This window comes from Phyllostomus discolor, chromosome 10 (assembly GCF_004126475.2).
Source record: "Phyllostomus discolor isolate MPI-MPIP mPhyDis1 chromosome 10, mPhyDis1.pri.v3, whole genome shotgun sequence".
Classification (NCBI taxonomy): Eukaryota; Metazoa; Chordata; class Mammalia; order Chiroptera; family Phyllostomidae; genus Phyllostomus; species Phyllostomus discolor.
In genome coordinates this window covers 10,319,951-10,346,948 of record NC_040912.2, presented here as the reverse complement: position 1 = coordinate 10,346,948, position 26,998 = coordinate 10,319,951, and the positions used below count along the sequence as shown (strand labels likewise).

The 26,998-nt window shown below is 48.2% G+C and overlaps 1 protein-coding gene across 2 annotated transcripts in view; it reads right to left on the bottom strand.

Annotated features, from left to right (window-relative positions):
* The window catches only part of CPVL (carboxypeptidase vitellogenic like), a 108,081-nt gene that overhangs the window by 54,426 nt on the left and 26,657 nt on the right, over window positions 1–26,998 (bottom strand). For both annotated transcript variants that reach the window (XM_028526055.2, XM_036010455.1), the window contains exons 4-7: window positions 12,930–13,044; window positions 11,922–11,980; window positions 10,495–10,574; window positions 5,064–5,130 (exon numbers count right to left, since the gene is read on the bottom strand). In XM_028526055.2, coding sequence (XP_028381856.1) covers window positions 5,064–5,130; window positions 10,495–10,574; window positions 11,922–11,980; window positions 12,930–13,044 — 321 coding nt within the window. The remainder of the gene's footprint in view (window positions 1–5,063; window positions 5,131–10,494; window positions 10,575–11,921; window positions 11,981–12,929; window positions 13,045–26,998) is intronic.

Here is a 26,998-nt window from a genome sequence, read left to right as displayed (position 1 = left end):
GACTAGATCCTTTCTGATGGGCAGTGAGCTGATTGGTCAGAATCGGGGAGAGGGACACAGCGGTCACGATGGAGATGGAGGGAGCGCTGGAAAGTAGGGCCTGAGCCCAACAGAGACAAGGAAAGGAAGGCCGGGAGTGGGGTAGGGCTCCGGATGGCCCTGTAACACGAGGGAGTGGAGAAAGGAGGGTTCCCGGGGCCTGGGAAGCAGCACAGGGAGCAGAGGGCCACGAGAGGGTGATGAGAAGATGCTGGAGAGAAATACCGTCCACAGTCCCATTTCATCGAGCAACAGGCTTGCTGCATGAAGCCGCTCTCTAACATTCCTTAAGTAATGTGCTTAGTGTTGCATGAAACAAACGACACAAACATGGCTCTGGCCTCCTGGGAGCCTGCCCCCCCCCCCAGCTGCTCCCCGCCCCCCCACCCCCTGAACCCAGTGAACCATGATGATTTCAATCAAGGTTGCCAGACTCGGTGAGGCCAGCAGGACGTCGCTCATGCAAATGAAGATAAAGTATCCTATTAAGCTCACTAATTTTTAAATAGCTTCAAAGGACCCTCAAATTAACTATGGTTGCAAAACTGCTTCCAAGGAGAGTAGGCCCCTTTCTGCTGAACAGGAAAGTTTCGATGGCATGTCGTGCCCTTTTGGAAGTTCTCCCAATCATTGCCGCCACCCCCCCTCCCCCACTGTGAGCACCCGGAATCTTTCACGGGAAGGGACACAGAGCCACGTGCTCAGAGAACAAAGGGCAGTCCCCTTCCTCCCGTCCCCTCCCCGCCTTCCACGGAGGGCTGTTTTGCTTTCCCGTCTAGCAGGGCCCGTGTCCTTGAGGATTCTAAGTGTGTCCACACCTCAGGAACGAGAGCAACCTCTCTAATAGTTGCTGGCTCAGAAAGGATAACACTTATAAAGCAAGTTAATTATGGGAATTAAACGCAGCTTGTTTCTCTTTTTGAAGTGCTTTTTTGCTTTTTTTTTTCATGCCTGGAGGAGGGTGATTTACAGGCGCATTTGTCTCTCTTTAGGGAAAATTAATTCCAGTTGGCGTTCCAGGCCGGCGCGGAGGGAAAGCAGCCCTTCCTGCTGGGTCTCGCAGACGGCAGGCCGGCCCGCACCGGGCCCCCGGCGGGGGTCTCCCCACGGCCCCCACGGCAGCGGCAAGGAGCCTGGGTCGGTTCCGACACGTTCGCTAGTGTCCAAACTTCCTAGGCTCCACCGGCCTCTCTCAGATGAAGCGAACTACTTCTTTTAAAGATGATTTCAAGGTAACAGGGGACGCAATGCCACATCTGAAAGCAGGTGGGCAGAGCTTTCCGAACATCCCAGCCCCTGTCTACATGCATTAGGCCATACGCTGTGGAGCCATAATATATTAACCCAGCTTTTCAACATCGATGGTAATAATAGTCATCATGTGCTGGGTACTCCCTACAGCCTGTCACTCTGCTAACTATTTGAGGAGGATTATCTAATTAAACGCTCGAAACAACCCTGTGCAGTAGATACTATTATTGCTTCCAGACTTCCTTACACCGCCGTCGGGGCACCGAACAGCCGCGCCAGACCCTCTGAGAGTCAGGCCATCCTCACCCATAGCACGCAAATGTCAAGGATATCTAGGCCTAGGGCATTTGCACCGAGAGGCAGAAAACCCCTTCTCAGTTTATGTGTTTATTTTCCGAGGATGATTCTACACAATGAGGAGCATCATTTCTTCACTCTCCCTGAGAGCACGAGGAAATTAAGGGTTCGGAAGAGAAAAGATTTCCCCTTTTTGAAAACTCTATTACGATTTTTTTTTCTGGTGGTCGAAAGAGGAAGGACGGGTGGTGTATGTTAAGACGGCAATTACACACAGATGTTTTCGGAGTACATCTAGGGAACTTCAGCTGAATGTCTAGTAGAGCAAAATACCCCTGGAAGTGATTTAATTTACAGACCAACCCCTCTGATGCTAAGATGAAAAGCAGGAGCCCAGAGACATTAAAGAGCATGTTTGGAGTCATCCAGAGAGAGGCAGAGCCCACAATGAATCTCAGGTCTCCTGATTATTTATCCAGAATGCCTTCCACTTATCCATTCTGCCTTTAAACAGAAGACCAGATGGAACAAACTAGACGGCAGAAACATGGCATTCTAATCATAATAAACCATCAAGGCATTATTCAGGGCTCTTCCTTCCAGAAGGACATGCGCCCCCAGCTTTGACGTAGCCCGTGTCATCCTTAGGAAGGCGCTGCTGCCCGGCAACTGCATCTCCACCCCAGGCCCTGCCTGCCCTCCTTCATGTCCTCCCTGCATCACTCGGAAGGCCCGGGTTTCCTTAAAAGTATTCATCCTGGCAGCGAAGAACGTAAAAATGAAATCGCTCTTTCCTACACACATTCGGAAATGACACACGTGGAAGCCAGCAGGCAGACATGCAATAGACAAATTTTCCATCCGGAATTTGGCAGCTTTGCTGAGAATTCAGCGTCACGGCTAACAACATCGCCACATTATTTGCAAGACAAGGAATTACGTACTGAGTAGATCACTCTTCTGTTGGAGGTGGAGACCGGGTATTTCGCAAGGTTGCTCCTAAAAATGATGGGAGTGTCTCTTCCTGCCCTTTTCCCCATCCTGCTTTTGAAATAGTTTAAAAGGCAAGGCCTAGCAGAGAACTACTGGTAGAGATCCCAAATACTCCCAGCTGGATACCGGGTTTAAAAAATAAGCAGTCAGAATGTCCTTCTGAAAGAGCTCAGAAAGGAAAGGATGCAGGATGCAGAAAACGGAATTCTAGTTCCATTAACTTGCCATTTCCTTGGAAAACAAAGACTGTTTTGCACTTTGACGCTCTCAGAGTGGACAGCTCTGAGTGGACACCTATGGTTTTGCTTGTCCAGAGTCTTTCCGGCCTTTCCTCCTTTATCATCACCTGGATCTTCCTGTGGAGACCACTGGTCTCCCACTCTCAAGCCTAAGGGTTCAGAGGGTGAGCGCCCTGCCACGATCCCTCCCCTCCCAGGGCACTGGGGTGGGCCTCAGGCACCACTCTGGCCAATCTGTATATTCCAGTGCCCAACACCAGTTATTAATTCTAGACACTCCAGTCATCGCTCTGTGACATCATTCGGGACGCTGCTCAGTTGTCACCCTGCAGGAGAGCCTTTTTCGGACCATTGTGTCCTAAATGGCACCTCCATGGCTCTCTGACCCTAACCCGGCTTTGTCCTTGCTGTGACCCTTACCACTGTTGGCCCATACAGTGCATATTTGCGTCTTTATTTATTGCTGTCTTCACCTTTATTTATCACTGTCTTCCCTGTACGGGGGCAGAGAACTTTTCCTGTTTGGTTCACAACTGTATTCCCAGCACTCAGACATTTTGTGTTTTCAGAATATGGGTCGCTCTACATTTTTTAAATAACCTTAAACTTAAATGCGGGAAAAAAAGCAAACCCCCAAACTGAAACAAACATATGCAAGTGAACCTGTATATTAAATGATAACATGATCAGCCTAAAAATAGAATCAATTTTTATAACTTTTAAACCTAGTCCTTTGTTTGTAAACCTGTAGTGAAATAATAGTCTAATGATAAAAATAATCACAGCAAAAATAATTGACAATCACCTGGAGGTTTCTCGCTGTAGTGGTACTGAGGCCGTTAGTCTGAAATCACTTTGCACTTGTTATAGGCCTGAGCAAAAGAATGCACACACTGGCACTGTTGGGACCCCGGTCCTCCGTGTGAGAAAAGGGGCATACAGCTGCAGAACGGGGGAGAGAAGAGCCTTGTGATGTTGAACTAGAGTGATGGGTATTGGTACGAAGTCATCGTGTTTCCTGCCTCTGCCTGAACACCAAGTCTAAAAGAAACAGCATCCCAGTAGCAATGGGCACACTTAGTGCTCAGGTCTTGCTTTCTAAATCACAGTTTCCGTGAAAATGAACCAAGGTTCCTTGCTTCCAGGGCTAGGGCAGGGAAAGCACAAGACAAGCCTAGACGCAGATTTGTGCCAAAAAGCAAGGGCATACTCAGAGACTACCTGTCAGAAAGGACGTAGGAGCCAGACGGAGGGGCTCCCGTGCACCAGATGTGGGGGAAGGTGAGCATCCAAAACAACAGTGACGGCAGCCAATTTAAACACGCCAGACAGAAATAACAATGCATGAGTCCACAGTGATATTTTACAGTAAAAAACAGAGAAGAACAGGGGTGAAAGACCTGTTCTGGAAAAATCTGGTATCTGCCATATCTTACCATCGGAAAGGTACCTTTTTCCTTTTGAAATGAATAAGTGATCTGGGAGCGTGTGAACACCTGCTCCCCCCTCAGCCTGTCACCAAGTGCTTTTAGCATCCATTGATCATTCCTGTCTCCATCAGCTATTACATTGGGGCAGGGGGGGCGCAATGGCGTTGCCAACAAGGGGACGAATGGACACTATCTGCCTCCTGACGTGACACATGGAGAGTACACAACAGCATCTATGTTGTGTTCTTGCCGAAATGTTTCCCCTGAATCTAAGTGTGAAGGGAAGAATCAGACAAATTCAGAAAAATAGATTGTTCTATAAACCATGTGGCCTAGGCTCTTCAAAAGGATAACCATGAGTGACAACAATAACAACAAAGGTTAGGGCACTGAGGCACGACAGCCCATTGTGATATATGAACCATTATTGAGCCCTACGTTTAAAAACAATGTTATAGCCCTGGCTGGTGTAACTCAGTGGACTGAGCGTGGGCTGCAAACCAGTGTCGTAGGTTCGATTCCCAGTCAGGGTACATGCCTGGGTTGCAGGCCATGACCCCCAGCAACCGCACATTGATGTTTCTCTCTCTCTCTCTTTCTCCCTCCCTTCCCTCTCTAAAAATAAATTAATAAAATCTTTTAAAAAAGCAATGTTACAGAATAAATTGAGAGGGATAATTGGAGAGCGTTCAAAATGGGCTGAATTCATATTGGTGTGTGTGTGTACATTCTGAATGGACACACCACAAGGGTGACGGTATATTTCCGTCCGCATGATGTTGGAATCACACAAGAAGACACGACTTCAACTCACCTGCCCCGTGATGTAAAAGTCGTTCTCTTGGAATTCGGGGAAGAGCTGGAAGAACTGCATCAGTGCGCTGCGGAGAGAACAGCAACACACATCAGTGGGATTGGAAAGGCTCCATGCCACGCACGTCTAGGCCTTGGACAGTGGCTTTCAAGTCTGAGATAAGACATCGTCATGGTATAAGCTCCTGTAGGCATCCTTTGTCAAAGACTCCTGCACCTAACACTCCATACTCTGTGGGTGGTTAAAAAATACCATGGTCTGGCTTTGTGATGCTAGGAAGTTAAGACAAGTGGCCGTCAATACTCCGGGCAGCTTTCCAGGTCTCTGGGTTGCCAACGTGGATCATTGACTTGTTCAGGGGACCCTCGAGCCAAGGGATACAGGCTCTCACCTTCTACTTAGCAATTCTTGGAGGCAGTTCTGCACACCTTATGACCCCATTAACCTGGGTTTGTGGTGAGGTGATGGGAACCTTTGTTGCTTACCAGCCTCTCCCTGTGGGCAACCGTGAACATTTCTGATGGGGCTCCCAGAATTTCAGTGATTTAATAACCCAAGAACAGAAAAGCTGTAAAATGACTGTAGTCTAAAGGAAACTACCAAAAGGCCACAGATATGGAAAAAAAATGCACAATGGCCCACAGGCTCAAAAAAAAAATCACATTTACTAAAGAATGCCAAAGCCACTTAGGTGAGGTTTGCTGAAATAGATTTAAATGGACTTAAGGAAACAAAACGTGTGAAACTCAGAAGCGCTGTGAATGTTTTCACCCAGATCACATGCCTGAGAAGGGTTTTTGTGGCAGCTTCCTGCTGAGGAACTGAAAGCCGTGAACCGCCCGGCAAAGATGAAAGGCAGGGAGGCCCTGCAAAGCCAGAAGGAGGAGCAAGTTCAAGGGTTACAGAGAGGCAAAGCTGGGCCATTACAATCACCAAGATCCTGCCTGTACTTAATTTTCAAAGGCTCCATAAAAATCCACCATTAAACACTACTGAAGAGGTTTGGTGTATTTCTCTATTTATTATTTATAGTAACTAAAATCTCTGCAGTAACCAAATCTGGGAAGCTGCATTATACAGCTTACATTTTAGTGTTGACTGTAAGCTGTCTTTGGAGCAGGGATAAAAATAGGAGTTTATCCTTCCCCCTTCCCTTTCTACACTTCGGGCTGAAACAGTGACTTCCCCTTCTTTCTGCTAATTGGAAAGGCAATAGGTAATTTAATATAGTAAATTGCAATTAAGCCATGTGCCTTAGCTTAAAGCTTGTTGGCTTGGAGACTTTGCTGGAGAGTCGTTAGGGTTGCCAGATTTAGCAAATAAAAGTACAAGACACCCGACTAAATTAGAATTTTAGATAAGCAACAAATAATGTTTTAGCGTAAGTGTGCCCCAAATGTTGCATGGGACATACTTAGACTTAAAAAAAATATTCGTTGTTTATCTGAAATTCAAATTTCACTGGGCATTTACTTTGGCAATCTTATTTGCTTCTAGCTCACAGTATGCCAGGATTCTCTAGCTGAAGTGTTCAAAGCAAGGCCCCACTTAAAGAAGTTATAGGGTTTCAACTTCACAGCAAGATCAGAAAAAAAAAGGCTAATTATAGCAAGCCTTTGGTAGGCCTTTCTTAAATGGGATTGAAAAATGAAAACGTTAAATCTAGCGAGTTAGATTTACATATGGCTTTGGCTCATTTAATTGTGTTTTAGTCAAGGCCTCTTCTTGCTACAGGATGAGGGTTTGCCTAAAAATGTAATCTAAAAGGACGGTCACATAAAATTTCAAATTTTAGAAGCAGAATCGCTACAATAGATGATGCACAATACACACAAATGTGTGTGCGCGTGCGTGCCCTCCGCACGTGGATTCCGGCCCGAGGAAGCAGGCCTTTTCCAGGCAATTCCATTTGGCAACCTTGCTGGCATCGAGCCAAGTAACAATTAGACAGTTAGGCAGAAGCTACCTGGTAGCGGGGAGATGTCAGGAAGAAACAGAACTTATCAGAGAGAAGGGCTAGCAGAAAATTGTGCCTCAGGCCCCAAAAGGGAAGACGGGGTGGCGGGGGCGGGGGGGGGGGGGTTCGGGGAGGAGACGGTGTGTGAAAATCACAGTGTTCTGGAGACCAGAGGACAGAACTGGGATAGGTGAGATGGAATGGTGTCAGAGGCATAATAAATTCAGGACCCTTGGGAGGGTCGAGGTGAAAACAATCGAAGCAAAAGCTCCCTAACACAAAACCCAAACGAGGGGCAGCTTCAGTCACTGGCAGTTTGACCCAAGCAAGCTCAGCAGCAAGGATCTCGGTGGTTTTGTGCCGTTGCCAGGGACCACAGACAGGGAAACCACCCTCCGTGTTCGTTCATCCTGCCGTGCGGTGCGGCCGGGCATGAGGGACCTTGTCCGGCACGTGAGTGTCAGGCCATGTTGTCACTTCATATAGGAAACCGGCCTCATAGTCACATGGCCATGCAGCTTTGGGTAGCAATAGCTACTGTTTCTCCTGCTACTCCAATACGTGGGAGAGGATGACAGCACCATCTCCATGTGGCTGTGAGAAAGCCACGCCGGGCACATCACACAGGCGGGCAGGGGCCCCCTCACTCTGTACTCCAGCTCTGGGGACACATGGCACAGGGTAGCAACAGATTAGCAGTGGCAGAAGGGGAGGGGCACCCGTTGCTATGCTCCAAGCCAAAGTTAGTAAATGTATGACTCTTTAGTTAATTTATTATTTTTCTAAACCAGAGAGGCATTGTGGCTCAATAGCCCAATCCAAGCATGGAAAGAGAAACCAAGAAGAACATTTAAACGTCTTGTTAGTAAAAATGTTTCCTTTCCAAACGCACAGAAAAGCAGCCTGAGTGTGGATGCCTTGTGAGGAGGCTTCTCCTCGCCCCAGGGCACTATTCGTGGTCAAAAGAAGTGGGGTTTTGGGAAGAAAAGAAAGATGGTTTTCAAACAGAGAAGAAGAAAGGTTTACTCTTTAAACCTGCAGTAGCCCATTTGCAGGTTCCAAAGTGACCTTTTTCTTCCAACCACCCATCTGGAGCGCTGCAGAGAGGAAACAAACAGTGTAAACTAGAGAGGAAACAGCTGAAATCAGTTTTCTGCACTGCCCTTGATTAGCTATTTTTCAGTTCTAAGAGCCTGAAGCAAAAAGAACTCCAACAGCTATAAACAATGGGTGCTTTGAAATAGGTTCTCTTTACATGTCATGCGAGAGGAGATGTACCACATGTCAGCAGTAAATATCCGCACGGAGGGTCAGCTGGAAGCTGCGGCCATGCTGGGGGAGGGGAGGGGGAAGGAGAGACAGAAGGGGGATGGCAGGGTTGCAACCCTCTGGCTTAGAGGGGATTGATGTGTTTCTTTAATACAGAACCTCCGCCCGGGGGGTGTTTGCTAGTTAAACAACTAAGCTGGTTTGGATTGAAACCAAATGAGGGTGGGGGTGTTGGATAGGGGAGAAAAGGAGGTTTTCCGTCTGAACAAATGAGAGCCCACAGTCCGCACTGAATGAGAAAGACCCAGCGCTTGAGTACAGTTGGAAGGACACTTGGAGACCATATCTGAGGATGGGGTGTGAGCCAGAGTGGGGAGGGGGCCTCTTCCGGGATCTTCCCAACCTGCTCCCAGGGTCTGGGCACCGGGAGACAAGTGTGGGGTCCTACGCACCCCACCCCTGGAAATGGAATGGAAGTGTGCAAATCTCGGGGCAACAGCCGTGTTCTTTCCTGGGCCGGGAGCAGAGCAGAGAGCCCTGTCTCTGGCAGAAAGGCGGGGAAGCTCCCGTTTCCCCTCTCCCACAGCCAGATCCAACGGAAGGCTTTTGTCAGAGATGGAAAAACTCTGACTCGATTGGATTCACTTTCACTTTTGGGCTTGGTTGCAGTGGGCTCCCCAAGCCATTAGCAGAGTGGCTGTTTGGGGGAGGTGGGGCAGAGGGGCTGGTTAGTGCCTTCTGGCCACTAGGGTGCTTTCCATAAGTGACCATGATGCATGCAGAGTGGTCGCCTAGTGGCTGGGAAGAACTCAGGACTTGGTCTCTACTAATAATTGACAGGCTGGGAAAATGTGACTGTGAAAGGTCGTTTACTTTTTTAAAAAGGGTACTAAAAATGGCTATGATAATGTAAGGGAAAGAAAGAAACTATATATATGTATACTGTTTGATTAGGCTTATAACCTCATTTTTCTTCTATTTTTAAAATATTTTATTTATTTTTAGAGAGGGGGAAAGGAGGGAGAAAGAGAAGGAGAGAATCATTGATGTTGGAAAGATACAGCAATCGGTTGCCTCTCGCACGCCCCCAGCTGGTAAAATAAAGATTTTATTTATCTTTAGTGCTCATTTTGGCAGCAGATATACTAAGGATTTTATTTAGTTTTAGAGGGGGAGGGGAGGGAGAAAGAGAGGGAGAGAAACATCAATGTGTGATTGCCTCTCGAGCGCCCCCTCCTGGAGACCTGGCCCACACCCCAGTCCTGTGCCCTGACTGGGAATCAAACTGGTAACCCTTTAATTCAAAGGCCGGCACTCAATCCACTGAACTACACCAGCGAGGGCACCTTCCTTTTTTTTTTAAATAAAAGAATAATTTTGTAAGATGAAGGGAAAAGGGAAGAAACCAGCTGATGAGCCGAGCTGTCAGCCTGGAGAGTCACGAGAAGCAAGAGAGTGAAACACCGCACGTGGGGGTCACGAAAGGGGGAATGCTGGGAAAGAAAACCAACACGCGAGATGCTGCTTCCGGGCGAAGGCGGAGTCACACACAGTGTTGGAGGCCAGCTGAGACCTCTCGGGCGTCTGGCTGCACGTTTTGAAGACCGTCTTTGGTTGAATAATTCTGCTCCATTCCCCCTGTTTCTTTTTTAAAAGTATACTCTATTGATTATGCTACTACAGTTGTCCCAGTTTTTCACCCCCTTGATCCCCACTCTGCCCTGCACCCCCTGGCCCTCCAGCACTCCCCTCCCCTGCCTGAGTTCATGTCCATGGGTCGTACATGTAAGTTCTTGGCTTCTCTATGTCCTATACTATTCTTACCCTCCCCCTGTCTATTTTGTGCCTACCAATTATGCTTCTCATTCCCTGTACCTTTTCCCCCATTCTCCCTCTTTCTCTTTAGATCATATCAATCTTTCACCATTTCCATTGTTTCTTAATGATTTCCATTGTTTAAGATTTCAGCTGTCCTTGTTACTTTCTCTGCTGGCCACTTTTACAGTTATCATTGATAATGTAACAAGGTGGAAAATAGACTGTGTGTGTGTGTATGCTCCTCATGAAGCAGTGTTCTGAAAATGGCTTTAGGAATTAGACTAGGAGGACCAGTCAGTAATATTTCCACCACTGAAAGAATGTACCTGTTGAAAGAGGAAAGTGTTTAGTCTGCAGAAGGCTAAGAGGGGGCCAGGGGCCTTTTACCTGAATAAATCTCGGGCCACATCATCCTCGCTTACGGCATAACCCTGGGGATCATCAGTGAAACTGAAACCTGCGCCCACCTGAAGGTGAAATAAATAGGCAGGTACATAAACACAGAGAAACACATACTTTGGAGCCCCACAGACAGATACCGCACCGGAAGGACACCAACCTGTCCCAAAAGTCAAGCCTCCGACCTCGGATCTTTGCCATCCCCCTCACGGGAGGATGCTGCCTTTCTCCTACTTCCCGCCCCCTCCTCCGAGCCCAGAGAAAAAGCATCAGGACAAAACTCTGCCCTCGGTCAGTGGCCGGGCTGTCCGATTCCACAGTGGGGGCCCTGCCAGATGTTGACTGAGGGATGAGGGAGTCACCTCTCCTTGGCCCCTGCTGCAGTATCAAAAGAGTCTCAGTTGTATCTTCTCTGAAACCTGGATGGTGCATCAGTGTCCTGACAGAACACATCGTGTGTGTGTGTGTGTGTGGTGTGTGTGGTGTGTGGTGTGTGCTCATTTCCTTATTAGTGAAGAATACAGCCACTCAGCCCTTTCTCTTCAGTCGACAGGAGGCTCTAAAACAAGAATTAGTTTTTAAGTAGCATTTCCTTAAACCTAGCAGTTCATAGACAACTGAGTTGTGAGCATAAAGAAGCTACTCCTTATTACGTATAAGTAATTTGTATGAGGAAAGCACCATCCGCCAAATATAACTTTTTTCCCAAAACATGCAAGGGATCAAGACATTTAATTCAACTTTTATGCAATTACAAGGCTAGGAAAGAGGATGGTTGATGGGGTGGGGGTCAGAGGGCAAGGATGTTGGGACCTTTTTCTCTCCCTATTGACCTGTTTTCTTTCTGAGTTATCTGGGAAGTGAGAGACGTTAGAGAAATTAGGAGGCACATTATCTGCAGAAACCAATCCTAAAGTTACCATCTTACTTGGCAGTTTATTGGACTCACTTTCAGAAGAACTTCCTGAGGTGAATTCCACTTTTTGTTTGGAGACGAGGCATTCTGCTTATGGTGGTAAGTGGGGAGACCAGTTTTGACTTTTTCTATCTAGAATTCTACGGGAAAGATTCGCAGTCCTCTGTAATAACCCACAATGCTGGGAAGTCGTCTCATTGTGAAAAGAAACTAACCCCTCATGTTGGATGATGTAATTCAGTGAGCAGGATGTTTTACAAGATTTAAAATGAGAAAAGGACAGAAAGCACCAAGCCAAAAATCCCCAAACTCAGACATAAGGATACATGTCAGAAACACTAGATATCTAAAACTATTTTTTACTAGATTAAATTCTATTTTAGAAAGAAAGAAATGAAATCTCGATTTCTCTTTTTTCCTATTTCTCAGATGTACTTAATCCAAAGGAGAAAGAGCAGAGAGGCCGACGTCGCTGTCTCGGCCGGCCTCTGGCGCTCACCGGGTTGTCAATGTACAGCATGGACAGCGTGGAGGTCCAAGCAAAGTCCCGGAGGTACACTGGTGGAACAGAGAAGAAGTTCGAGAATGAGTCACGAGCAAAACCTCCCACTGAAGGCCAGGCTGTGGTCCGGAGCCCAGCATGCCCACCTGTCCTCACCACGTCAACATACTCTTGGTGTCCCGCTGCCGGCTTCGCCCCCTCACTGTGAAAGCAGACACCAGCACCTTCTCCTCTCCTCTCCTCTATTTTTTTCAGACCCAGAGGATTTCTACATCTAAGATGAAGTTTAGAAACAAAACCCTGTGCAGCTTGGTCTAAGTAGAACACCCATCAACCACCCACGCAATAAACCCATCTGTTTCCTCCAAAGGACCATCCCCTCATCCGGTCCTCCTGATCCTCTTCCTCCCACCTGGTGCTGAAAAGAAGAACCTCAACAGAGGTGGCACACACTCGTTCCTACTGAGCCACAAGCTGGTGCACCCGCCAAATTCTAACCCAGGGAAAGCAAACAACCTCCCCCTGAAAAAGAGATGGGGGTAGACCCGGGTCACAGCCAGCGTGGCTCCTCCTCCATGCCTTCCTCCCCCCAGCCCCCACCCGTAGTCTCCTGCTTCCAAGATACCCGATCACTTGTGACTGAGCCACACAGTGTTCAGTTCATATGAATAATTAGGGATATAATTCACCATTAGGCCCATGCACAAGAGCTTGCCTACGTAGTAATAAGTACCACCTGTTTTCATAAGCCCAGATTGCTTCGGTTAGCAGCAGACTGCAAGAAAATAGCTTAGAACCTTTCACCCAAATTTTGAGGGAGAAAGCAGCCCAGCTCCAGTGGCTCCTCCTTCTGGGGCAGACATTGCCAGAAGGCTATGTTTTCGTAATCTGGAACTGTTAAGCTATTCCTAGTGGTCCCTGGTATACTCTACATGATTCCTGGGGCAGATAGAAGGTTCAGATGAAGAATTCTCCATAGGAAGAGAAAGTTCAAGCAATACTCACAGGTCAGGTTTTTTGTGACAACAAAAGGCCCATGTTCCATAAAGACTCCCAACAGGGATGAAGATCCTGGCCCGCCCTGCAGCCAGACAACCACTGGAGCGGTCGATGACTGCATCTAGAGGGGACAGAGAGGACAGTGACCACACAGAGTGCCAAGGCTGTGGGGGACACGCCAGCAAATTCACACAAATCCTCTGTCTTGAACACATCTCATAGAGACTTCCCAGACCCCAATGACCCTCTCCATTGCAAGCGAAGTGCTCATCATCTTTTGTAGTTTTGAGTTAGTATTTGCCTCCCAGCCTGGGGTCTCTCTTACGCCGTTGTCTTTTCTCGCCAGTAGTCAGAAAACCCGAGGCAAGGCAGAAGCTGTGCCTTTGTATGTCCCTCCCCACCCAGCATGCTGCCTAGGACACAGTTACCGTTTTTCGGGTGTTTAAACTTTCATTGGAGACCGACATATCTCCAAAGAGGCACAAAGAACCCATTGTCCTCAGCAGCAGTTTGCACCCTTCACCGAGAGCCCAAAGAGCCCGTCTGATTTTATACACTCAGAAGGTATCCCCCGGGGATAGCAGCAATGTCATTCAACACGAGGACACTGAGAAGCAGCGGGCTGGCCTGGTGTCATTGAGCCCATGCAAAAACAACAGCAGCAAAACCCTAAACGACACCCAGGTTTGTCTAAGAGATGTGGGAGACGTAAATAAGAAACGGTCCTTGGCGGGGCTGGGGTGCTGCCGTAGTGTCAGCATCTTCACTCTCAACGACAGGGTGTTCTTCAGTTCTTTCATTCAGCCCGTATCTGTTGAGCACCTCCTACTGGCCAGGCACCATGTAAGACGGTACTCAGCATCTCCTATCGGTCAGACACCATGCAAAAAGATACACCACGTGAATGAAAAAGGAAACTCCTTGTCTTCTTTGAGCTTACATTTTCATGGGGAATATAGGCAATGTGTAAGTAAATAAATAAATGTGATGTTTAAAGAGCATGAAAAAGAAATGAGGGGGAGGTTAAGAGAGTAGCTGAGGGCAGAGAGAGAGGGCCTTCCTTTAGACACGTTGACTGGGGAAAGACGGGGAGATCTTGAGAGTTAAAGGTCACCCTGAAAGCAGAGAAGGAGCCAGGCACACAGGAGCCAGGGGACAATGCCGAAGACGAAAGGAAATGCCGGGGGAAATCCTCAAGACGAGAGGACTGGGCATAAGAGCACCGGGTGCAGAGGCTGCCTGGCGAGGGGACTCCTCCGGAGCGGTGTGAAAGGCGGTCCGGGTGGCCTCCCCAAGGCTCACGGCGGAACGTGGCTGCGAGCCCTCATTCAACGTGGCGGCTCATGGGAGGTCTGGTAGACCAGGCTCCGAAAACGAGGATCCTACCGCTTCAGCCCAGAACGAAACGCTGCATCCTCTTACTTAGCCCAGGCCTAGAGACACGCCAGCACTTGGTGAGAAGGTCTGAGAGAACTGGCCCCGTCTGCGTGAGGCTGCGAGAAGGCTGCGGGCAGAAGGCAAGACTAAGTCAAGAGGAGGTGATCTGGGAGGCCACAGCCGGGACTGGAGGAGGAGCGGACCGTGTGGGGTTGGACCCCTGAGGACAGACAGAGTGGCTGGAGGACTTCTCTTCTCCAGTCGTGAACAGTCGGGCATAGAGTCACGTGGCAGCTTTGGAAAGGGGCTAAGGGTGCCTTGCTGAAGGAGAGGTGGTGGTAAGAACAGCCTCCCCGTGGGGGGCTACCTCCAGGGCCCACTCTCCAGGATTAAGGAATTAAATGAGATGCTATTTGTGAAGCCCCCAGAACAACCCTAATGCATGATTAGAGGATTAAAGCAGAGCCAAAAAGGATGAAAGCAAATAGTATAACTAAGGAAACAGGTAGGAAAGGTCAGGACCCAGAGTCAGGCTGGGGACTCAGATCGGCAGGCTATAGCCCCGTGAGTCAGCACAGTGTAATGGATAGGCCTGTGAGCTCTTGCCCTAAACTAGTTTCAATCTGGACTTTACTACCCACTAGCTGTGTGTCTTTAGATAAGTCACCTCTGCTCTCTGGACCTCAGTTTCCCCACCTGTAAAATGGGGATCAATCATAGCGCCTGTGCCGTGTGCTAAAGGAGGACTAAAGAAATCACTGGATTGGCCAAAAAGTCCATTTAGTTTTTTCTGTAAAGTAAAAGACACATTTTTCATTTTCACCAATAACTTTATTGATTTGGATATTTGAGTATGTCAGCTGTCTCCCACTTTTGGCTTCTAGTAGGAAGAGGCCAGGGGTGCTGCTAAACATCTTCCAATGCATAAGACAGCCCCACAGCAAAGAATTGTTTGGCCAAAATGTCACTAGAACCAAGAAACTTCGCAAACCACTTCTGACACATTTGATCAGTCACAGCACCTACTCCACACATTGCACAAACCTTTTTTTCTTTCAGTTTGCATTGCTACCTGTCTTGAAATAATAAACGTAACATAATATGCTGAAAATGTTGCTTATTTTCTTCCATCTTCAACATTAAAGTGGCTACACAAATATTCATCAATTTTTATGTTTTTTTAAATGCATGCTGATATGACAGCTATCACAATACACTCCAACGAAGACTGTTTTGAACGCAGTTAAAGACAACTGAGTACTACTAGAACCATCCTACAGAAAAAAAATGGAACAAACTTTTTGGCCAACCCAATAATTTTCAGAAAGCCCAGTGAGTGGCATGTCACGCAGGTTCTGCAGGTGTTAGCTATTGCTATAACAGACAAACGCTAGGAACTTGTAGATGGTTTTAAGGTAAACCCTCTCTACATGAGAGAGTGAGAAAAACAGGCAATTCGGTGTTTTCCCTTGCCCCTTGGGCAGCCATCTTCCCCAGTCCATTTTTTATGAGTTAGTCCTCTTGCCTCAAGTGTTGCAAATAGTCACAAAAACTCAAGAGAGCTAGGGACTTGCTGTGTAAGTTGAAAAAGAAAAAATTAAAATCAAAGACAGGCTTTTAAAGGTGCTTTAGAGAAGCAAAGTGAGCCCTGGAACCGGGAGCCAGACAGGATCTGGTTCTACTTGGTCGCCTAGTAGCCATAGGGATCCCAGCCCTCGGTTTCCCCACCCATCGACAGGCGATAGTGCCCACCTCACCGGCTCACCTGAGCCCTGATGAAAAAACTGCATCATGACATGACACTGTAAACTCTACTGGGCGGAGCAAATACAACCAGCCCGCCCTTAGCTGCCGGGCCCCACGGTGTGTGTTTTGTTTGCTGAAGTGATCTTCATCTCCTCTCAGATCCTCTCACTTGCTCTTCAACACCACTCACCAGGGCCACATTCCACTCGTATTCCCGCAGCAGCAGGAGAATATTAGAGGGGGAGAAACAATGGAATCCGTGTGAAATTAGTCCCAGGCTCCGGGGAATGACATACAGCGAGTCCAGCCATCCAGTGGACACCCAGCCCCCTCTCCCCAACGCACACACACTTCCTTCCTTCCTTCCTTCCTAACGTGCACGTGAGTTTCTAGAAGCCACAGTGTGCTGCATGCGAGACGGCGTTTCTCGGCCTTGGCCTCCCATTAAAATAGCCTAGAGAAATTAAAAAAAAACAAAAAAAACTGCTTAGGCCGAAATCCCAGGGATTCCGAACTAATTGGTCTGGTTGGAGCAGACATCAGTCTTTTAATTTATTTATTTATTTATTTATTTATTTATTTATTATTTTAGAGAGAAAAAAAGGGAGAGGGAGAGAGCGATTGTTTTTGTTTTTGTTCCACTTATTCATGCATTGATTGGTTTGTCCCTGTATGTGTCCTGACCAGGGATTGAACCCCCAACCTTGGGTATCAGGATAACACTCTAGCCAACTAAGCCACCTGGCCAGGGCTGAGACATCAGTCTTGTTTAAAGCTCCCAGGTGCGAGCCATGTGCGGGCAGGGGTGTGAATCCGGGAGGGCGGCGGGAGGTTTGCCCTCTTGGATGCCTGGGCCCTCTGGTCTCCACCCTATCCTCCCCTGGCTCCTCATGCCCCTTCCTGCGACCTGGCACACACAGGGAGTTCCCGGCTCTCAGAAAAATAGCCTGACCCTGAGAGGCCACACGACAAAGTCAAGTCCAACACCTAAGTGCCAAACATCTTTATTCTGCAACTTGGAAGCTCGGGACACTGCATTCTTGGAATGCTTAAATACTAAGAGATCTGCACATACGCCTCTCGCCTCAGCTGACCTTGCTCCTCAAATTTACTTTCCTGAAGGATGTGAGGGAGCTCAACAACCCTCGAAAAGGCCTATTTTTAGAGAAAACTCCGTGCGCACATATTTCTTCCTTGAGGGGCCAACCAACCCCTGAACTGCCCTTCTCCCGGATGAAATGCAAAGGTCAGATTCTGGAAGGTAAAGATGTGCGTGTTCAGTGCTAAAGACCCAAGAGTGAGTGAGTGATATCCCAGTATGCAGACTTTTGTAACACAATATGGCATTGTAACGTAATGACATACAGCAGCAATTATGTCCATAATAATGGCATAGTTATTACGTGACAATTCTAAGGTGATGTATTTGGCTCTCAGGTGTGAGAACGCAGCCCTTCCCCCACTCTGTCCCTCACCTGGGAAAAAATGAGGATACGTGAAGACATCCTGAACAAAACTGCACGGCAAAGCTTGGGAGCAAGCCAAGTAAAAACCTGCATTAATTCATTTACAGTTTCTCCAAAAGTTAGGGCTTTTAAAGTATGTATTGTTCTGAAGCTCTGATTCAAGAGCGCATGGAAGCAAGAAAAATAGGGCACTGACTTTTGTCAAATGTTCTAAAAATTTTACATAAAACATTTTAGGTTACAAGGAAAGTACTTATTCTTAACAACTTTTTTTCAAATAAGGTATAAAAATATTCCCCTTGCCTCACCAGTCCTGCTCCCTGGAGAAGATCCTAAAATGTTTAGGCTTCCAGATTTTTCTCTACTCCCCCACCACGTATAGCTATATACATATCTTGTAGATATTATATATACTATATATAAAAATACTTTTTTTTTCAAAAATAGGACCAGGCTATAAATAATAGTCTGTATTCGCTGTATTCACCTAACAGCGTGCTGTGAAGATTTCTTCTTGTTTGTACATAGCACTGGGCTGAAGAGTATGCCGCTCTGAATGTGCCGCAGTGTATTGACTCACTGGACGTGTGACACAGACCGCTCACAGGCATTGTTCTGGAGCTGCGGGTGGAGACCGGCTCCTACCCGTGGCCGGGTGAGTGAGAGCATGGATTTTGGCACCAGGCGGCCAAGGTTGGAATTCCAAATACGCTATTCTACAGCTGTGTGTCCTTGGGCAAGTTACTTAGCTTCTCCATGTCTCAGTGTCCTCTGCTTCCAAATGAAAAAAAAAACCTGAAAATATCTACCTCATATGGCTGTTGTGCAGGCTGAAAGAGTGAATCTATAAATGCACAGCACTCAAAATAGAGCCTGGCACATTTAATTTAAATGTTAGATCTGATTTTTTTTTTTTCTGGTGAGGTGGGAAGTAAAGAAGGAATTCAAGAAATGGGTGCTGGGAGGGAGTAATGGGGGGACTAGAGATTAAATGCTTGAAGGCCTCTGGCGACAGCTTAACGCTGGAGCTGATACCTGAAAGATGAGTAATGCCTGCTGATAAGCATTCGTGTGTGTGTGTGTGTGTGTGTGTGTGTATTTTTTTTTAAAGGTAGTGAGTGGGGAAAGGGTTTTCTTCTTTTTTTTAAAAAGATTTTATTTATTTATTTTTAGGGAGGGAAGGGAGGGAGAAAGAGAGAGAGAGAGAAACATCAGTGTGTGGTTGCTGGGGGTCATGGCCTGCAACCCAGGCATGTGCCCTGGCTGGGAATCGAACCTGCGACACTTTGGTTCGCAGCCCTCGCTCAATCCACTGAGCTACGCCAGCCAGGGCTAGCATTCGTGTATTTAATTAAAAAGAAAATAACATCTCTGTTAAGGACCTATAGGTCAGAGCAGTGTAGCAAGCACTGACAATTAAAAGAAGGGACACAGAAATTCTAAATGTAAAAGGAACCCTAAATATTTAAGGGAGAAGTCCCCGTAGCAACAGAAGAGTGTGGGCGCCTGGATCCCACAAACCAGCTCTTTCTGCTGATGAACGAGGAACTGTGACTTTGCCTCGGAAGCCCTTTCAATTCTTCTGGTGACCCCTGGTGGCCAAGTCGTGAACTTGGTCACTCCGTCCTTGGAGTTTGTTCCAGGATCCACAGTCCAGAAGGAGGCAGGTTATCCGTTCGGTTTGTTAAGAATCTCCATGGAAGGAAATTTCACAATTTCTCACATTGGTGCATTCCACTGTTCATTCACAATGGTGAAAAGTCTACCCTCTGTCTTAATAGTTTGTCATTTGAAGTAAATGACACGCATTTATTTGGTGAGTCTTCCTTTTCAGCCCTGCCCCCCCCACCCCTCCCCGCATCACACCAGGCTGGTCTTCTGTCCTCTTCTATGTAACATGCCAGAGAGAACCTTCTATTCAGGCCACACACATACCACTGAGGCAGTAAGTCCACATACTGGGGTGGGGTGGGGGAATTAAAGATGTGTAAACCTCAGTAGTCTTGGGTACCCTGACTGTGTTTTATACAGAGGGCTCATCGGGGTAACTCCGGGGAATCATAGGTATCTCAACAAGTATTGGGGCAACATTTTCTGCCAATGCCCAGGGCTGGGTGCATGCTCTAGCCACCCCTTTTCCCCACCCCCAGTAAGGAACACCACACTTGGTAAGAAAAACAGCTGCTAAAACACTAACCAACCCAAATCAATGGTACTTAGGATGAGAAGCGCAGTTGGGAAAGTAATGAAGGCTCCCCTCACACTTCTACATGTAGACGCTGGCCATTCGCTTGGCTTAAGTAATGTTCTCTGTCTTCATTGAAGTCATTAGTACCCCCAAGTAAATGTCCCCCAAATTCCCCCAAGTACGTTTGAAGGGACTCCCGTTTTGCCACAGAGATTCCAGTTTAGCTGATATGTCAGCTGCTGAACTAATGGTGTTAATCAAGGCAGAGCTTTTTATTTCAAATAATTGGCTCTGTGACCAGAACCATTAACGAGGTACCTAATAACAGTTGACTCCTGCATACACGCTGCCGGCATATACTAACCACTCGCTTCAGACGTGCTGTGCTTTTCGGAGGAATTGTACTTATTATAGTGCTATGAGTTGACCACGCAGGACATCTTCCTTTACCCCGGTTGTTGCCCTGGGCCAGCCTACGGAAAATAGACCCTTTCAAACTCTTCTCTGTCCCAAGTCTCCTGGCATCACTCAAGCCTCCACTGTCACCAAGTTCTGAGTCGTGGCGTTTACTTTATTTGAGCCAGCTCACACCCCGCTGGAATCCTTCCCTCCTTTCTCCTGCCTAAGCTTCCTACTCAGCTGTCATTACTGCCTGAGGCAGTTCTGGCTTCTCTGTTTGTGCCTCTTGCCGGGAAGTTGGACTTTAGAAGAAATGGGAGGTGGGGTGGAGAAAAGACCGGACTCCCCCTACTTGATGCAAAGAAAGAAATGGTTGAAAAAGTTAGTTGCTTTCTTCTCTGGGTTGAGTGTGCATTTCTCAAAGGGAATCGGGCCCACAGAGGTTTCTGCAGAGTTCAAACATCCCTGTGAATGGAATGATCTATAATTTATCATTTTTAGCTACTTTCTTCCTGTTTTGTCTCACCTGCCCTCTACTCTTCCAGATTCCTGAAGCCGTAAGAACGCAGCAAAGGAAAGATACAGGGAAAGTTCGAAGAAGACACATGTCTAGGATCTCCAGATCTGAGCAGTAAGGCTGTGGGATCCATAGCCATCTATGGTTAAGACACATTTTGAGACACGAGTCTAGCCCACGCCCCCTTCTCTAAGAACTGACTCTCCCATTCACCAATGGAAAGGGCCCATTTACCAGGCAGTGTCACATGACCCAGCACCCTCAGCCTTAGCTGACTGGCCCAGGAAGGAGCTCCTGACCCAAACTGGGCCAATCACATTCTGTCCCTAGGAGAAGCACTAGTTAATCTGTGTTGAGAGCACGGTCCAAAGACAATAAACTTGGACACTGCAGGGTAGCCATCTTCTACCAAATGCCTGAAGGAGCAATACTTGTTGATCTGCCAACAGAGGAGAATGAAGCCCAGACGGGTGATCCTGTGGTCTTGGACAGACTAGGGCTGAGACCAGAAAAACTGGCTTCACTGGCTCCTGAGTTCCGTCCCTGGTTCCGGAGGCCAGATAACACTTTTCATCCTCGGTGTCTCTGGGCAGGGGAGAAGGATTCGGAATGGGGTGGTTCTCTCGATTCCGAGTCAGTCAGAAGATAGAAACTACCTGGTACTTTTCATTTAAACAGTTTTCTTTTTAAAAATATTATTATTATTAGTTTTATTTTTTACTTGGGAACATTGATCTTCAATTCTGGTAGAATTTCCAGTGTTTGCTCTGACCACGATCAGCCATGAGCAAGTGTGGGGAATCAGGGACATTTTCACATAAAAGTTACTCATTATAGTGGGAGAACAATCATACAGAGGTAAAGGGAACCCTGAAGAATGCCGCGGGCTGAGGCAGAGTTCCCACGGTTGGACAAACTCACGAGGTGTGAATGGGGCCCCTCCCAGGGCTGCAGTGCAGACCTCACTGGGGAAGGCGTGGTTACAGCCCACTGCGTGGCTGAGAAGTCCACCGGGGGACCTGGCCCAAGGCTGACCAACAGCCCCTGGACAAATAGGAAAGGCCCCAGGAGCTGCGGGCTGTGGCCGGCGAGGTGGCGTTGCAGAGGACATTGGGGTCTTGGGAGCCCAGTTGCTTGAAGGGTGACCCGCAACCAGGAGCGTATGGTGCTGTGGGAAAGCACCCTCGGGGGGCGGGTGGTCCAGGCTGCTGAGGGGGCTGCTGAGAGGTGGGCCGCCGCAAGCCTGCTTGCCGGCAAGGCCTGGGATGTATGGCATCCACGTTGAGAGGCCCACAGCCAGGTGGTCATCATGGGGACGGAGCCATGACTACATGCTGGCCGAGGGTCTTCACGGTCTCAGCACCCCACTGAGGCAGAGGGCCACTGAATGTCTCCCTCTGTCCCCCACACATGTTGCTGACAAACTAGTCAACAGGCCAAAGAGAAAGCAAAACTTGGACACAGGAACAGGAAGGGACTCCCACTTCCTCCTGCAATGTCCCTGCAGCACCCTCTACTGGCAAAGCTTCAGATCGTGTTCACTGCATAGGAAAATGTTTAAGCTCTATTATCACCTGGCAGGTAAGGGTAGAACTGAAGCCAAGAGGCAAACAAACAAAAACTGTTCCAGTGGTCACCTCTTCTGAAGTTCTAGTTGTCACAAGATATCACAGTCACAGCCCAAAAGCACATGACAAGAAGCTGTATTTGTTATTTAATGCTGCATAACATGTCTCCAAACTTAATAGCTCAAAACAACCATCACGTATTATCTCTCCCATTTTCTGTGGGTCAGGACCTCAGGGATATCTGGCAGGACGGTGCTGGCTCAGGGTCTCTTATGAAGATGCAATCAAGTTATCAGCCAGGCTGCAGTCATCTGAAGGCTTGCTTTGGGCTAGTGGTCCATCCAAGGTTGGCGGAGACCGCCCTTCCTCTTCAGTGAGGGTTTATCTAGATGGTCCCTCAAAGTGAGTGATTCAAGAGACCAAGGCACAAGCAGCCGTGTCCTTTATAAACCTTGGAAGTCACACGCCATCATCTCTGCTATAATGCATTGGTCACAAAGGCGAGCCTGGATTCAGTATGGAAGAGGACGACAGAGGGACCCAAGACCAGAAACAAAGGTCACTGGTGACTATTTGGAGGCTAAGCTAGCAGAGTGGCCTTAGATTCAAGGGCTCTTTCCCTCAACCTGGACCCTGACATGGACTCCCTCGATGCTTCTATGCCCCAGGTTGCACGTTCAGGCGTGTCTTACAAGGGAAGCTGACTAACACTGTGAACCGCTGAATGTAAGACTGGAAGGGAACTTGGACATCGACTAGGTTTCACATCTTCATTTCTGTATGAGCAAACCGAGACCCAGAGAGTATGCATGCCGTGTTCGAAGGTGGACGACCAGGAACTGCACACCCAGAACTAGAATCCTGGGGTCCTGACCTTTGGTTCTCTTTTCCCAAAGTCAGGTCTACCTGCTAGCTGCACTGGAAGCACTTGTTAGAAATGCTTGTCAGAAACAGTGATCCCTGGACCCTCTGCACACGGGCTGCATCAGAATCTACCGGGAGGGGCTGCACGCAGAGCTGGGGCATCTGTCCTATTTGTAATGCTCCCCAGGTACTTCTGAGGGGCAGCAGCCAGTCTGGGAGCCACTGTGCTCCACCGCCGCGTCTGGCCTGAGGAACTGGAGCCTGGTTCTGTGCCTTCACCCTGGGGGAGGCCGTCCTGCTGGCGGCCGGGCACTCCTGGGGACGCGTGCTCCCTCCCTTGCAGAGAGAATGCCTCTGCGGTGGCCTTGCACTCAACTGTGGACTTGTGGGCTGTAGTAGCCTAACCCCATGCTCTCCTGATGCCCCTGCTCTCTGATGAAGCAGGGTCAGCACCTGCATGATCCTGAGAGGGGGAAACACCTCAAGCATTGTGAGTCAGGGGCCCTACACTTCACCCCATCTGAGCCTTTCCGATGCCTCGATATGATCATTAACCTTTCTCAGTCACCAGAGGCTCAGACTCTGGGAATCCGAGCCATTCTTTTCGGCCAGGGGAGCAAGACAGAGACCCTCACGAAGGGGCCCAGGCCCAACCCTAAACATCTCTGGTTTGGACTCCATGACATGTGAGGCAAATAACCTGCAGGTTTGGGCTAAATGTGTCCAACAAATCACCTATATTCCTATGAGAAAGTCAAATATGGCATAGGTTTTCCAATGAGAAGGGTATTAATTAAAAAAACAATAATCTACAGCCATCTGTATCTTCTTCAATGTGAAAAAGCCCAATTTCACTTTGTCGTCTCCTTACCGAGTAGCAGTGAGCCCTCAGGCTTGCCGGGCACTCAGCTACTTCCACTTTGGAACAGCCCCTACCTCCCATCTTCCTTACCCTCCTAAATTGGGACTGTTTAGTCCTATACAGTATTCATGTTAATAACAAAAGAAATGCTAACGCTGATGAGGACAATAACAGCGCAGTAATAATAGCGACTGTAGTTACTAGGCATCAGGCACCAGTCTAAGGGCTTTCCATACTATATCATTGGTCACAAAGCCTTTGCCAAGCAGGTATTTAATCTCCATTTTAAAACCAGGAAACCAGTCCCAGCTGGTGTGGCCCAGTGGACTGAGCACCGGCCTACGAACCAAAGGGTCGCTGGTTCGATTCCCAGTCAGGGCACACGCCTGGGTTGTGGGCCAGGTCCCCAGTGGGGGGTGTGTGAGAGGCTGCCGATTCATGTTTCTCTCCCTCTCTTAAAGTATACAAATAAAATACTTTAAAAAACAAACAGGAAATCACTGCTCAGAGACATTAGGAAAATGTGCCCAAGGTCACATTTGGTCCCCGTAGTGAAACCGAGGTTTTATGCCGGTTTGACTGAGGTCGGTGCCTTCCATGACCAGTGTTCTCAGGGTCCCCGTGCCAGTCGAGGGCACAGGCTTCTCTGGCCCAGGTCTGGCTTGAAATTCCAGTCTTGCCCATTTCTTCTTGGGCAGTTGAAGAGTAATTATTCAATCTGTGTAATTCTCTTCGTCTAAAAAAGGATAATAATTCCTTCCTCGTGGTTATTGTAAGGAGTAAATAAAAAAATGTGGAGTTGAGCAAGAGTCAATGTTCAGCGAGCAACAGCTATTATAATTGTTACATTTGTATTGGCTTCATTAAAGCAACACTTTTTATCCCGTGCAAAAGGCCTCTTCCTTTCTCTTGCAGACTGCTGTGTCCCCACTGCCAACTTCAAGTTCTAGAACCCATTGTGCCCTGATTTGTATACAATCACAGGGGAGTCTCACAGAAATAACAGGAAAACAAAACTAATTTGAGAAACAGCAGCCCCCCCAAAAAATATGCAGAGGATATTACAAATGTGGCATCCTTCCTGGATGTCTTATTTTCTCCGCCTTCGGTTTTTCTAAGGGGTCATTTCTCTGCTGATGACAATATCAGCTGCCTCCCTGAGACAGGCAATGGATTAATATCTCCGCCAGATAAAAGGAAGGCTTCCCCCATCCGGGCGACCACTGCTTCTCCTTCTCACGTGCTTCATCTCCTTCACCGAAACTGGCCGGGTCCGTAATTTATAACCCAACTGACTTGGCAGGGGGGGTTGCTCTGGGGCCCCGGGATGGTCTCTGCAGGTGGGCCCCGGGGAAGGAGGTCTCAGAACCATCTATCCTGGCTGCCGCGAGGCGACAGCTGTCAGCGGTGCTTCTTTTCATCTCTGCCTCTCTCCCCTGAAGCTCCGTCTATCATTTCCCACAGAACACTCCACGCTGCTTTCCTGGCACGGCGGCCTTGCGTTTATGTCTTTGGGGATCATCTCGAATGCATTTAGGACTATCCTATTGGTCCCCCTAAAACATAATCTGGTCAAGAGATGGGCAGCTAGGTTTTCATTCCATTGAGGGGGGAACCCTAACAGCTCAGTCATGTGTGATGCAGAGGGTACAGGTTTCAGACCTCGGTCTGGCAACCAGGAGAAGGTGCAGGACCTCGGCCCGTTTTCCTGCCCAGCTTGGCCCTCCCGCTGCATCGCCTACATTGTAAACAAAGCGGTTCACTGCTTAGGGGCAACCTAAGGAAGAAAAGACTGGGTGTTTGTTCTGTTGTTAAAACCAAAGGTCAGCCCTGGGTGGTATGGCTCAGTGGATTGAGCGCAGCCTTCGAACTAAGGGGTCTCTCTCCATTCCCCTCTCTCAGCTCTTTAAGGGGAAACCAAAAAAGATCACTTCCCTTGCCATCAATTTCTGTTTTCACAAACCTGGGCCACGGTTCAAAAAGACTCAATATGCAGAAGTCATTGAGGAAATTACTGGTATTGTACACAGCCACCAAAGCAGAAGAGAAAGTAAGAAATCAGGGTTCTTGGGCAGGGTGGAGGGTGGGGTGGGGCTGGGAGGAGGATGGTGGTGGGGTGACAGAGAATGCAGCGGAGGCTGAGGCCCAGCGGCTGTTAGAGGAAACCAAGCAGGACTGGGGAAGCTGATCCCCAAAGGCTGCCCTCGCCTCTTCATCCCCTACCCCGGGAGAGTGCACTGGACAACACCACCTCCATCACCACCTCCAGGTTTGCCTGCTCTCGATGTTTCTTTCTAGCAAAAAGCGTCACGGACCACTCTGGGGTTGGGAACACTGCATACACGGCAGTGGTCCATAGGCTATAGCGATGGTTTCTCGCACAGGCCCTACCTGCTCACTCTCCCAGTTTCAGGTGGGGTTTGGAGGTAGCTCTCAAATGCAATACAATGTGAGACGCACTGAGAGAGAACATCTTGAAAGCCCTGGCTGGCATAGCTCAGTGGATTGAGCACGAGCTGCGAACCAAAGTGTTGCAGGTTCAATTCCCAGTCGGGGTACATGCCTGGGTTGCAGGACATGACCCCCAGCAACCGCACATTGATGTTTCTCTCTCTCTCTCTTTCTCCCTCCCTTCCCTCTCTAGAAAATAAATAAATAAAATCTTTAAAAAAAAAGAGAGACAACATCTTGAGAACCACGGATCTAGGCAAACTTCTATTTTGCAGACAAGAAAGACCACCAAAGATGTCTACCCCCTAATCCCCAGAACCTGTGAACAGGTTCAGCCCCATGGCAAAGGGGAATTAAGGTTGCAGATGGAATGAAGGTTGTTAGCCAACTGATCTGCACACAGGAGAGCATCTGGGATTGATTATCCAGGTGGGCACAGTGGAATCACGAGCATCCTTCCGTGTAGAAGAATGAGGCAAAAGACAAGAGACCAAGAAGGCCAGGTGACGATGGAGTCAGCCAGAGCGATGCACGTGACGATGCAACTTCCCGAAGCAAGATTTAAAGGCAAAGCAGGGGGCTGTGAGCCAAGGAATCCAGGCAGCTTCTAGAAATGGCAAAAGGCAACAGACTCTCC